The sequence below is a fragment of the Sinocyclocheilus grahami genome, unplaced genomic scaffold, assembly GCF_001515645.1.
Source record: "Sinocyclocheilus grahami isolate Dianchi unplaced genomic scaffold, SAMN03320097.WGS_v1.1 scaffold707.1, whole genome shotgun sequence".
Classification (NCBI taxonomy): Eukaryota; Metazoa; Chordata; class Actinopteri; order Cypriniformes; family Cyprinidae; genus Sinocyclocheilus; species Sinocyclocheilus grahami.
The window spans coordinates 471,168-485,682 of record NW_015505886.1 but is presented as its reverse complement, the minus strand read 5'-3'; the positions used below and the strand labels follow the sequence as shown (position 1 = coordinate 485,682).

The 14,515-nt window shown below is 39.8% G+C and overlaps 2 protein-coding genes across 2 annotated transcripts in view; both read left to right on the top strand.

Moving 5' to 3' along the window:
• Nucleotides 1-4,794, top strand: part of fcsk (fucose kinase) — a 62,641-nt gene extending 57,847 nt beyond the window's left edge. The window contains exon 23 of the mRNA XM_016244039.1: nt 4,753-4,794. Coding sequence (XP_016099525.1) covers nt 4,753-4,779 — 27 coding nt within the window. The 3' untranslated portion in view covers nt 4,780-4,794. The remainder of the gene's footprint in view (nt 1-4,752) is intronic.
• A 505-nt stretch (nt 4,795-5,299) lies between these two features.
• Nucleotides 5,300-14,515, top strand: part of LOC107559962 (GTPase IMAP family member 8-like) — a 40,480-nt gene continuing 31,264 nt past the window's right edge. Inside the window, exon 1 of the mRNA XM_016243990.1 lies at nt 5,300-5,457. Coding sequence (XP_016099476.1) covers nt 5,367-5,457 — 91 coding nt within the window. The 5' untranslated portion in view covers nt 5,300-5,366. The remainder of the gene's footprint in view (nt 5,458-14,515) is intronic.

Genomic DNA, 14,515 nt, shown 5'->3' with positions numbered 1-14,515 from the left:
ATCTGCCTCGTCCCCCTACCGTCCCTTCATGGGACCTGCCCACTGCGATGAGGGCCCTGAAGGGCCCCGCTTTCGAGCCGCTACAGTCTGCCAACATTCGGTCGCTATCGTTGAAGACTGCTCTGCTTCTAGCACTGACATCAGTAAAGCGAATAGGGGACCTGCAAGCGCTCTCTATTAGCCCTGCCTGCCTGGAATTCGGGCCTAACGACACTAAAGTCTTCCTGAAACTAAGGCACGGTTATGTACCTAAGGTGCTCTCCATTCAGAGCACAGGTCATTATGCTCTCCGTGCTTCCTCCCTCTGAAGAGGACAGAGAGCCATCTCTGCTCTGCCCCGTCAGAGCTCTGAGAATCTATATTGAGCATTCCGCCCCTATATGTGGTCGGAACAACTCTTTGTCAGCTTCGGTAACCGCACCAAAGGGCTTCCGGTCATGAAGCAAAGACTCTCTAGATGGATAGTAGACTCCATCTTGCTAGCGTACTCTTCTTTGGGCCTTCAATGCCCCATTGGAGTACGGGCCCACTCGACTAGAGGCATCGCCTCATCTTGGGCATGGTCCAGTGGTGTGTCCATTGCGGATATTTGTGAGGCGGCCGGCTGGGCCTCGCCATCCACATTCGCAAGGTTTTTTTAACCTGGAAATTCTGGCCTTGCAGGCCAGGGTCCTTTCCGCTTGAAGTGACATGCGCTGCGTAAACAGATCTGGCAGAGAGCCCTTGGCCGTATAACGCTCAAGCTCTCTGGCATTAGTTCACCTGTTAGCTCTCGACCCCTGGGTGTCGAAGTTACAGGAGTACTCTGGAACGATTAACCAGGCCGGGTGTGACCTCATTGAGGAAGTTCAGCCCGTCTTAGCCTTTGGTTGTTGTTAACTTCTCTATGGGCATTGGTTGCTTATGGAAGTTTGATACCTTTAGTCATTCCACTACATTAGCATGGCGTGATTGTACTGTGTTCTCATATGTGTCTAGCAAGACGCACTACGAGTGTAGTATCGAAAGTGAATGTACTCGGTTACTAACGTAACCTCGGTTCCCTGAGATACGTCATCGCTTCAGTCAAAGTGACCTGAGAATCCTGTGGTGAACGCTCGCTTATAAAGCCAGATGTCCTGCCCATTCTGCCGGGCTTTGTCGCCATAGGCTTGTGCAGCTCCGCTGCCTAGCCATTGGTTCATTTTTAATACACTGCACGAACCAATGGCCGATGAATGGAAAAAAGTATTCAGTTCAGGAGAAAAAAGGCTTTTTCCCATATGCGTCTAGCAAGACGCAGTACTCGTTCCCGTATCTCAGGGAACCGAGGTTACGTTAGTAACCGAGTACGATTTGTAGTGAGACGCATTTTTGTAAAACCTGTTTTCACTGAAGCTGGAGATTTCTATCATAACAAAAGCTCTACTGCCGTTTCCGTCAAAATAAAAGCTTAAAAGTGCAATATGAATTGCTGACAGCTAGCGGTTTAAATGCAGTCCTAATTCAAAATATCTCTTTCAAGTGTAGAAATTAGGAAAGAAGTATTGTAATTTTCATACTGTAGTGTAAATCAAAAATAATATATCTATTAAATAATCATTTTCATTTATTTTACAGTTAAATTGTTTTACAATATATGCTATTACTGTCATTGTTATTATTATTATATTCTAATTTATTTGGCTTCCTAAAACACCAGTGTTAATGTAATTTAGACTAAACAGTATATCATAAATAAAAAGATGGTTGAGTCCCCTTTCAAGTTCAGGTAAAAGCTAATTCCCTGACTTTTTTCTGACTAAAGTTTTCTTAGTTAACATGGGTTGGAGCTCTTAATTTTGAACTCTCAAAGTGCATTAAATAGAAGAATTTAACTTAATTTAACTAAAATGTACAAATTTTTTTTTTTAAATATTGTGTTAAATATCGTATCTTGGACTTCATATCGCAATATTATCATATCGTGAAATTTTGATATTGTTACATCCCTAGTAGACAGACGGCTCAGCCCATTTTGGTGGGCTGAAATGCCATTTGTTTATGCTGCTGCATGAACGTTATCAAATCAGGCTTCAGTATGTTATAGAAAGAAAGTTTCTCCTAGCAACAGCAAACTGATGAAATGTATCAACAAAGGAACTAAAAATTGTAGAGTCAGTACCAATAGAAGGGCTCATAACAGTTTGCACTAAATAGAAAACTTTTTACATGAGTTAGAAAATAATATTAATATACAAATAATATAAAAATATATTAAGATATGAACTCCATTCATAAGAAATTTACCTGTGTTATAAACAGTGCAACAAAAATGATAATGTAAATGAAATTATTATTAACCATTTGAAGCAAAATCATCCATTGTAATAAATAAACAAAGAGATTTTTTTTAACATTGCACCATCCAAAAAGGCCTACAATATTTTTTATCTCAGTAACCCCCCTTTTCAAAGAGAGATTTACTTATAAAGGGTTTAGACACAATTTATACTGACAAATCGATCTTCAATAACAATATTCAATAATGTCTGTATTAATCTGTTAAAATGACTAGGTTTTCAGTGACTAATGGAAGTGCTTTTTAGAAGTGAACTTCTAACATATTAGTTTTCTTTTTACATATGTCATCAAAGCAATAATGACAATTTTACTCACGGTAGCTCCGGTGACATTATCGCGGTGGCTTCTCCAGTTCTGAGTGTGGCGACTGACCACTGCGCATGTGCTGAATCAAACTGCAAAGTTTAGGGTTCATTTAAAGATTGGATTAATTTGGATAGAAAAAAAATTATGTTAAATATAAACATACCTAATGTAATGTAAAATATAAACATACCTAAAGATTTTATTTCCGAAAATTATAAATCCAACAGCTAACATCTGGTTAGTTAAACCTAGTCTCATGACGAAAACGTACCTGTGGGAACTTTTTTGCAAGATGCGAAATACGTAGCGCCACGTTTTGTGATATATTCGATGTGAAATGTCCACTGAGTGGCTCTAAAAGGGTGTTCAGTTTTTTTTCCCCCGGAATAGATGATCGTACATATTGTACATTTTATATGACGTTGATTTTGTAGGTGTCACCGCAGTTCAGACTTGAAATGTCCATTGAGTGGCACTATAACTCTGACGTTTTAAAATAACGTACCATCTGCACTACACCTAAACCAACCGATAGTATGAACAAAAGCGAATATGACATAAGAACATAATCGCAAGCACGCCATTATAGCTTGTTTTTTAATCTCTCATCTTTGAGCTATTTTATTGTGCATCCTGTTTTTCACAGGATTCGAACTCAAAGATTCTGCTTCCTAATTCTGATTCAGTGCCAGCTGAGCTACCGAGTAAGCCTGCTATGTCCGGTATTCTGACGATTTGTGCTACCCTGTCAGATTTTGTTACCTCCCATTTAAACAGTAGGTAGCACAATTCCACAATAAAAAAATGCTACCCCTCAGATTATGCTTTATTAATGCCTACACCTACTTCAACCCTAAACCTACCTTTAACAGTAATGCAAATACAGTAATTGTGTTGTTCAGCATGAGAATATTAACAGTGTGTGCTGTTTTACTGCCCCAGTGTTAATTTATATCTGAAACTGCAGTGATATGTACTTATTGGTACGTATTTCGCGTCTTGCAAAAAAGTTCCCACAGGTATGTTTTTGTCATGAGACTAGGGAGAGTTGGTTAGTTTATCCTTTATTGTCTTCCTAAGGAGAAATTTGTCTTGAGCAATCAAGAGAGCAGGTTTACATACAACAATACACTATAATTAATATATATATTTAAGCTGGTGTTTGCTCGGCAAAAATGCTTTAAAGGGGTCATTGGATGCTAAATTCACTTTTACATGGTGTTTGAACATAAATGTGTTTTGGCAGTGTGTGTACACATCTACCCTATAATGATAAAAATCCACCCAGTAGTTTTTATTTAATCACTAAAAATAATATCCCCGTTTTCAAATCAGGCTGTTCTCAGCTTCTTGTCTGTGTGACGTCACACGGACCCAGGCAGCTCCCACGATAGTTGATCGACACTGCCTTCTTACCTTAGACCCGCCCTGAGTGAGCTGTAACAGTCCGACCGCCATTGTTTCACCGCCGGAGCAGATGTAGACAAGAATGGCTCCATAGCGATTGAGGTGTTTTGTTGTTGGATGTAATAATGAACATGGCAGTTGTCATTTACTCCCAACGTCTGAGCCGCTGAAGACGCAGTGGATTACTTTTGAAGGGAATGTGCCCCCGATCTATCTAAATGCGTCTATGTTCGCACAAATCATTCGTGATCCAGCTTCACTTACAGCAGAAGTGAGTATAAGTTTTTTCTTTAATGAATCTTTGCAATCGCTATTCCTAATAACGTGCTAGTTAGCAAGTTTCATGGCTAAATGTGGCTAAAGTAAACAATTTCTCAGAGCACGGTTCGTCACCCCACAGAAGAGAGGGGCAGGGTGAGCAGAGCTCATTAGCATTTAAAGCAACATGCAAAAAATGGGTTGATTTCTGCAGAACTGATTTTGACAAGGTAAAAAGGGTGTTTTTTACACTACCATTGAGAAATTTTAACCAAAGTATGTTATAGACTTTTCATTAAGACCCTAAAGAATCATATCAACTTGGGGAAAACGGGCATCTGATGACCTCTTAAAAACTATACTTTACTTTTCATGTACATTGTTTATAATTTTAGGGATTTACAGATACTAAGTGAAATAAAATTTGGAAAAGGGTGTTTTGTTCTCTATTTGTTGCAGGTGATGCCCAACATCTCTCAGAGTTGAGGATTGTATTAATGGGGTATAAAAGAGCTGGTAAGAGTTCAACAGGAAACAACATCCTGGGCAGAGATGAGTTTGACTTGAAGAGATTTGCTCAGTGTGTGAGGAGACATGGAGAAGTAGCAGACAGACATATCACTGTCATTGAAGCTCCAGGATGGTGGAGGACTTATTCTGTAGAGTACAGCTCTGAATTCCTGAAACAGGAGATTTTGCTCAGTGTGTCCCTGTGTCCTCCAGGACCACATGCTCTATTACTGATCATACGTGTCCACTCTAGATTTAAAGAGACTGACAGAAAAGCATTGCTGGGGCATCTGGATCTTCTCGGTGAGAGAGTCTGGAGTCACACTATAGTGCTGTTCACTCATGGAGACTCTCTGTTAGACACATCTATAGAGCAGCACATTGAGAGTGAAGGGCAGGATCTCCAGTGCCTGCTGGACAAATGTGGGAACAGATATCATGTTCTCAAGAATCAGAACAGGAGTGACCACACTCAGATCAAGGAGCTGCTGGAGAAGATTGAGGAGACAGTGGCACAAAACAACGGCAGCCATTTTGAAATAGACAGAAAGATTTTACAGGAGATGAATGAGAGAAGAAGAGCAGAGGAAGAGAGAGCAGAAGAACGAATGAAGAGGATGAAAAAACAGAGAGATGACATCAGATCACAGATGAGTGAGTTGGAAACATGATTTTTTTTATGAAACTAGAGGGTCATAGTGAGACAAAAATCAAAGAAAAGTCTTATTTTTAAACACTGTTTTATACAGCAAAAAATTTTCTGTTTCTATAAGCTATTCTTACTGTTTTCACTTTTATATCAGTCAATACATATAGTTCCACTTATAATAAGCAACTTTGGATTCTTTAAGTCACTAAGAAATATAGGTGGTTGGTTTTTTGTAGAAAAAAAGTTAGGTGGTTGGTAATTGTAGAATACAGATACATTTTTGTCCTGCTGGTGCTTAGCCAAAAAAAAAAAAAGACCAACTCACAGTTGTCAAATAACCTCACCTTTAGCGACACTCTACATAATGCCATTATTAAATACACGGCAAAAACAAAAGTGTTGCGTTTATAATTTTGTTCAGTGTAGTTTCTCCTTCTGTCTGCCTTTCCCAGCATCTCCCTTATTCTAATAATGTATAAACATGGGCTGTTTTACTTTTGTGTGTGTGTATGTTCACACAGGAGAGATTTAATTGATTTTAATATTTTGACATTTGAAATAGTTACACGTTAAATATTTTAACATTTTCTAAAGAATGTAATCATTAAAAAGACTAGCTTTTAAGCAAACTAATTTGCTTTGCTTTTTAAGGCTGCACACTTATTACAAAAATTCTGTCCGCGATCATTTCCCTTAATATTATGGGTCATCTCATGAAATCGGTGCCTTTTCCACTAGGAAGAATTAAAAAATAAAATAAGTTTAATCAACATTTTTTAAATATCCATGAAATGAAGACACCTTAAAATGACAAGAAATTGTATTGTGCCATCTCAGGCTATGTCATTTCTTATTTTACGACTATTATTTTTCTACCTCATGTTTTGGTATTTTTGTCAACCCTGTTTCAGACACAATTGTTACTATATACTATAGTTTTAATTCGAATTAGGTGATAGTTTTCACATATATGAAAAGCATTTTAGTCCCTCTTTTCTCTGGGATTGTGTTACGTGCTGGCACTATAATCAAAGAGCACGACACAAGAGGTAATCCAAAACGCAGTCTTTTAATAATAAATCCACACAGAATAAACAAAAAGTATCCAGGAGCATGGGGTAGCACAACATCAACTTAACATCATCAATAACCGGCTAGGACTCAACAGAAACAGGGACTCCTTATACAAAAGAAAAAGAGGGACTAAATGACTTAATAAATTAACACAGGTGAACAGAATGAACTAATCAGGGAAACTCAGGAAAACTAGGTCAAAGGAACAAAACAAGACAGGAGAGGAGATCAGCGGCCTGGGGCCTGTACCATGAAGCTGGTTTAGCTGGCTAGCCAGGTAAGTTTCAGTTTAGTTTGCACCAATCCTGGGTTTTAGGTACCATGAAAGTAGCTTGGCTTTTAGCTGCATTCATTGCCTTAGTAACTTGCACTCCACAGCTAACCTGCTCTGGGGCAGGTTTATGTTCTGGGGCCCGTTCTTCATACGTCGCTTATTACATGCGAGATGAAATGTCACATCCAAGATGATATCATCACGCTAATTGGGATCTGTCTAATTCGGTTCTTCGAATGCACCTGTTGTTGATGATTAGTATGGCTGGATTGAGTTATCTGAGGTAATTGCGCATTCATGGGTTGGTTTAAAAAGAGGTTAGGTATCGATACTCGAAACCACGATCAGCAATGCAGCGATTAGCTGGCAGCAAGACAGCAACATAATGACGTCATATAATTAAAAAAGACACCTGACAAAAAACTTGACAAATTTCTGGACTTTTATAAGGAAACAGTCAAGCGAACAAAACTACATAAATATTATAATAGCTAAATGAAATTTGAACTGTTTTTATTTTATTTGAATTTTTTACATGATTCCCAATCATTAATATTCACGATTTCTAATATTTGTACAGGCTTTACATTTTTATTTCAATGTAGTAATTAGCAATTCATTTAATTTTATACTTGAACAGATTTATTAATATCGGTCACCACTCAAATTAATGCACGCCTCTACATTATCTGTATCGCATGTGTGTAAGACTCTAATATAATTATGAAGTAATAATTTTATGACGAATAAATCTTTCAGTGAGTAAGACTGGCTGTGTCTATAGTAATAAAGACTACACACCATTATTATATTATCTTTAAATTCATTTTTAAAATATTATTATTTTAAATTATTCAGTTGATCAGTAGGATACTCTTGTAATAAAGTGGCAGTGGTAGTGGACAGAATTCTGCTTAAAAAGATTAATTCTAATCCTGTTTACATGAAATAAACCTGCTCCCGAGAAGGTTTAAGCTTACGGACCTGTTGCTATGACAGCAACTCCGGGATGAGCTTTGAAGAACCAAACAATCCAAGATCATGCCAAATCGTCAACAATCAAATCTAGCTAACTTAGTTAGCGACGTACAAAGAATGGGCCCCTGGTTTAGAGATCTCAAACCAAAATTTGACCAATCAGCTTCAAACAAAGTAACACATCTCTGATGCAATAAAGCTGCTCCCCCAGTTTCTCTTACTCCAAATTAAAGGACGCTACATAGTAAAACATTTTTAAAGATAAAATTGTCAGATTTTTAGAGATTATTATTTTTTACAATTATTTTATGATTTATATAATTATTATAACCTTAATCCATTACACAAGCTAGCTTAGTTTAATAGTAATTATTGAGCTTTTATTTTAAATTAATATAAACATATAGATAATATGCAATATAAATAGGTTTTAGAATCAATAGCTTTAAACATGACTACATATGAGCTTAGATTTTTAAGTGTTTTTATACCTATAAATATTATCAACTCTATAAACTAACTTTACAACTTTTACTTGGACTTATATGGCAAGATGTTTTCTTAAAGTTTTCCTCTTTCATGGATAGATCGTTTCATCTTGTAAATGTGTTTAAATTCTTCATATTGTTCAATCTTTTAATCTTTGGTAGTGAATCGCACTGCCTCTCTCACGAGAAGTGAATCACAGTTTCAAGGCATGTGATTGACTGTTCATTATAGATGTCACTCTTTCATGTGCACATGCTCCGTTAACTCAGGATCAAGCCTGAGTTGACAGAGAAAGTTGATGATCAGCTTCATTGTACCAACAAAGCCGGATTGGATTGGTTTGGTTTTGTCAAGTCAAAACTAATCCTGTAACCCCGAGTTTGTTCAGCCATCATCATGATACAGGCCCCTGTAGCATGAAGCGAAATGAACAAGCTCAGAGTTGTAGAGTAAGTTTTGGGTTGACAAAACCCGATAAAGCCAACCTGGTTTAGATCAGGTTCACTGGGCTCACAAAGCTCGATATAAACCTTCTCTCCCAACTCAGAGTTTGAACCAGAGTTTGTGATTAACTCTGAAGCACGTGCACCTGAACATGTGACACGTGCAGCAAACAGCCAATCTCAGGGAACGTGTGGAGAGCATCAGCAAAGCGTCATTTGGATTCACTTCTCGTGAAAGTCAGTGCAATTCACTTTTGGCATTTGTTTGCACTAGAGACAGCCATATTCTGCTTACTGCCAATTACACACAAACGCGATATTGAATAAATATATAAACTTGTATAAAGTTCCATGGTTGAAGCAAAAGATAAGGGCAATCACAGGCTTCATTGCACAGGATATTGTCACAAGACGGATGAATCCAACAAGACGGATGGTTGCCAAGGCAGAGCAGATGGAGCCGGCGACCGAGGTAGAGGCGGGGATCCAGAAGGCCGCGGTGGAGCCGGAGCGACAGAGGACTGAGGAGGAGCCGAAGGGATGGAGGAGCCTGACAGAGACGGAGGGACATGAGGTGCAGCCGGAGGAGTGGAGTCCCGAGGTGACAGATGGTTGACGACAGACCAAGGTGAGCCGGAGGGATGAGGGAGCCCGGTGGAGCCAGTGGACTGATGGGCCACGACGGAGAGGAGGGAGCTAGGAGCCATGGTGGATCCGAAGGGTCAACGAGCCGAGGTGGAGTCCGGGGCTTAGAGGCTGGAGGCGGAGTCAAGGGATACTCCAGCCACGGCAACGCTGGAGGATGGCAGTCCCGCGGAACTCGCACCGAACAGATGGTGGGCTGAGGGCAAGCAGAGGGGCTGCCAGACGACAGCGGTGGAGGAAGCAGGAGCGGGAGGGTGGGTGGTCTTCTGAGGTAGGTTCAGGGCTGGTGTGCGCTGCCCGCACACACACACACACACCAAATTGCATGAACTGAGTCACTCTCTGGGTAGTACGGGAAACAAGAGCCCACTCGGGCTAAACTCAGGAACTGGAGCCCTCTCTGGGCTAAACTCAGGAACAGGAGCCCTTTCAGCCTTCCACATTCTCAGATCCATTGATTACTCACCCTCAGCCACGGTGCAGCGGGCAGAGCTCCTCTCCGCGCTCTCACTGTCCATGATGCTCTCCCCCTGTGGCGAGCTCTGTAGCCGGCTCTCGCACCTGGTCTGACATCACAGGCTCGGGGCTCCGGGGCGATCCTCAGCACTGTTGCTCTCTCTGGTGATGGCTTGTCGGTCGCGGCGGGCTCTGGCTCTCCGTCATCGGTGGGCTCGGGCTTAAGCTCCGCGCAGCGGGGTGATGGTGGGCTGGGCTCTGGGTCTGGCTGTGTTCTGGATCGGGGGTAGACTCTTTCCAGACACCAGATGATAGCCTCCCTCCAGCTCAGTCCGGTGGTGTCTGGGAGGTTGACGGGGCGGTAGTAGTTAGCCCCGATCCAGAACAGTGAGTTCAGCGCAGCATCGTCGAACGCTGTTACAATGGTGAGCTGGCTAAACTCAACCGCATATTCCAAAAGGGAAAGGTCTTTGCGGGCGAGGGCGGTGAACTTTGCGGCAAGGTGATCCATCAGGGAAACATGCAAGGTTAACTGTTTCTTGGTCGGGTCTTCTGTCACGTTACGCTGCCGGAAGGAACGAAGGAGCCGTGGATAAACAAAACTGTAATTTATTAAATCCAACACACAGGGTAAATCCACACTTGGGAGGGAAGGAAGACACACGTACACAACTGGTACACCCGACAAACACAGACTGAACAGACTGGGGCTTAAGTACACAGGATAACGAGATAATTGGGGAAAAACAGCTGAATCAAATGGGAACCAATACGGACAGGAACAGGAACGGGACCAAATAAGGGCATGAAACACGGGAGAAACAAGGTCAGGGGAAGCACATGGGGAGCAAAACATACACAGACATGTCCAAACTCCTGACAGATATACACGGTGAGCTGGTGAATTTTTTTTCAGAGTTGGGGCTAAACTCTGCAGGACAGTGGCTCTTTAGGACCAAACTTGACTACCCCTGGCCTGGAACATAATTTTGTCTGTGTAATATAACTTTGTAAACAGGATTTTAAGTATGAGAATTTATTTGCAACAAGGCATGAAATTACTTCCAAAATGTAGTTACAGTCATAGCCAGTGTTGGGGGTAACGCATTACAAGTAACGCGAGTTACGTAATCAGATTACTTTTTTCAAGGAGCCAAAAATAGAACTTTTTTATTTTAAAATCAAACAAGCAAGCCCTGTCCAGATTTAAAAAGTAACGCAAAAGTAACGTAATGCATTACTTTCCATAAAAAGTAACGAAGTAACGTAATTGGTTACTTTTTTATGGAGTAACGCAATATTGTAATGCATTACTTTTAAAAGTAACTTTCCCCAACACTGGTCATAGCACCACCAGCTGGCAGCAGGAAGTATGGCAAAAATGATTTTGACATAGTCCTTCTATGTTTACTGTAGCAAATTAGCTCAAAAGGGAAATGTTTATGATTAATTATAACTGGTTATAATTAATAATGAATATTTAGATTAGATCTTAGAATTGAAATGTAGCAAAATTGATATTACAATTATTTGATCTGTCCGTCCACCGAGCAGACAATATAATCATTTATCTGTTCTAGGAAAGATTATTTTCCTGGACAAGCAAGAATAGCGTTTCTATTTTATGCAGTACTAGCAGTAATTTAGCATGTAGCAAGGATCAACATTCAGTGACTCCGAATTGTGAGCTGCACACAGAGACAATCAATTGTGAATATAAGGGATTTAATAAATGAAACTATAGCTAACATACAACTAAATTAAGCAAAACACATATATACAGAATGAAGGAAAGTAAGGCAGTATTTCACATCAATTAACCACAACCTAATGAGAATCATCAGAGAATCAAAAATCAAGAGTCCTGATGCGGTAGACACGGAGGTTCTTGATGAGTTCTTTAGGAGTGAGCTGGAGGTTTTCCTCTGGTTCTTCTGAAGATAGGAAAGTCCACAGCAAATCGACAAAGTTATGAAGATAAAAACTGCCAGAAAATCAAACTCAAGAGGAGAGTTTTGAAGAGTCTTGGAGAGTGTCCGTCTCAAGAAGAAGGGTTTTGAGCCATGATTAGTTAATGACTTTTAATAGTTCCTAGTCACACCCACCTCTTAGGTGGAACTGCCAATAGCAGGCGTGAATTTTGAGCGGGAGAAGTTTTCTTTGTCTCCATTTATGGCCCATTTGCATGTTTATGGCTGGTCTGGAGGACTGGTGCAGTTTTACCCAAAATATAGTACAAATAGTATGATGCATTTCACGATCACATACCGTACATCATTGTTTGAGGAATAAAGAGCAGATCATTTTGATACCAAGAAAGAAACATCTAGAAGATATTAAACCAGAGATACATTCATACACCTGAATATAAGCATATAGAGCTTAACTAATACAAATAACAAGTTATTTAATAATAAAATAATAAATAATAAGTGGTAACTGGGCTAATATAACAGGGAAACATATAAACAACACATGCATATACTGGATACATTTGTAACTGATTGATTATAGTCTAAATAAAGAAAATGTCTTTATGTATGTGTGTTATGTATGTGTATTGTGAGCATGGTGTAGCTCGCTGGCCATCAGACATCTTGGGCCTCATTTATAAAATGTGCATATGCACAGATTTGATCTTAGAGTGTGCGTACGCTAAAATCCACGGCAACGTTCATATTTATATAATCGGTCTGAGCAGCCGTATGCACTTTTCCTTGTAGCAAAGTAGGAGGACTACAGCTATTTGAACATCTAAGCTACAATAATAATAAAAGCGGTGTACGTGCAAGCACCGAATTCATCATAAACAACAAAGATGCAGTGTACAGATTTTTTATTATCGGGAGTTTTTGCGAGATTAAATAGCCTAATGTTGAGAGTTCTTTACTTGCTTTCTGTACACAGTTTATTCCATGTTTTTTAAAATTTATTATTTTATTTTACAAGAGAACTTGCGAAGTCTTGATTTACTACTAACACGTAAAAAAAAATGCATAAACGCTTCTCCGACTGTTTTGTATGTGTAGCCTATAAGAATAGGCCTATGTCGTGCAATAACGGTTTTAATATATTCTATTCAATATCATTGTTAAATGTTTTTATTTATAACATCTGCTGCTTTGCTTCTGTAAAAATGAATAGAGACATCAGCCTTAAACTTTGTTTTTGTCATTTAAATCAGTTATATTTGTAAAATACACTATATATTTTTGTGTCAGTCATTAGTAAACTGTATAAATATAAAGGAATGCCAAATCACATGCAGTTTTTTTCAGACCGGAGACCATAATCGTGTAATTTACTTAATTTTATCATGATATGAAACATCCAATATTTCTATCAATAATGTTTTTTAAAGTTTTGCAAGAATTTCATGATACTAAAATGTTTATTAGCTGTCATAGCAAGGGATTTTAAAAGTAGGATGGCTCACTTTTTATAAGATGACTAAAAAAATGTTTCTTTTAATTTTAATACTTTTGGAAACCTAATTGTTTTATAATTACTATTATTATTATTATTATTATTTCTGTTATTTCTAAAAGTAGTAATTAGATTAGATAATAGTCAATAGAAAAAAATATAACCACACAAACATTGTTTGTCCACAGAATAATTACACATTATTAAATAAAAAGTGTCCCCGCACTTTTGAGAAATGATCTTAGAACAAATTTAGGATGGCTTATCTGCAACATTTTATAAATGAGGCCCTTGGTGCCAAGTACTGAGGATGACTGTCTCCTAGGACACTGGAATGTGTTTGAAGTCGATGGGGAGGCCGGAGAGTTGATCTGTTTAGCATCTTCTTGATAATGGGGGGAAAACCATTGGCAATTTAGCACCCATATAACTGTAGAATACGGGGCCAGGTCTGTAATTTATATGCAAATGTCAAAAGGCTAAAAGGGTCTCTAAGACATAAAGCCCCAATGATCATCCATGATCCTAAGCAGATGCTACAGAATCCCCTCTTTTGGCTGACGAAGTTCACCTGCAAACATCGTCAGACAACAGTTGTCATGATGGTCGGACAGCAGGTGGATCATGATGATCGAATGGCAGGTGGATCCTGATTGTCAGATGGCAGGTGGATCAGGAAGGCTGGATGATATGTGGATCCTGATGGTCAGATGGCAGGTGGATCAGGAAGGACAGATAGGTGGATCAGGAAGGCCGGATGGCCGGATGGCAGGTGATTTCTAATTTTCCTCAGCCTTTGGATCCTCAGCTTGGGTGTTAACCTTGGTCAGGTTCAGCATTGTCTCAGCCTGGGTCCCTCTTTTCCGGTGGCTCCATTTGAAAGTTCGAGGAAGGGCAGCTGTGCACCTCTTCATGGACTTTTGCACCCCGTTGACTCTGTTAAACAGGACAAAGGCAAGGCTGAGAGTTAGGGTGTACCCGATTGCTGTGGCGAGGCAAAGTGCCGTGTCGGCAGAGGTTCAGGATCGGGCGACGGGAAAGTTGGTCTGGACAGGCAGCCGAGACAGTGCTTGGAGGGCTGTGTTGATTGGGATGATGTCAATCATCTGGGACCCCCCTTTCTCAATGCTCGGTTCCAATTCAGGTTCCAGAGTGAGATTGTGGTCCTTGAAGAAGGCTGGAATTTCTACCTCAGATTGGTACTCTTCACTTGGAAGGTGGTGCAGCGCCAGGTCCCTGAGGTGGAGCATGGCGCCTTTGGGCACTTGAATCCACATA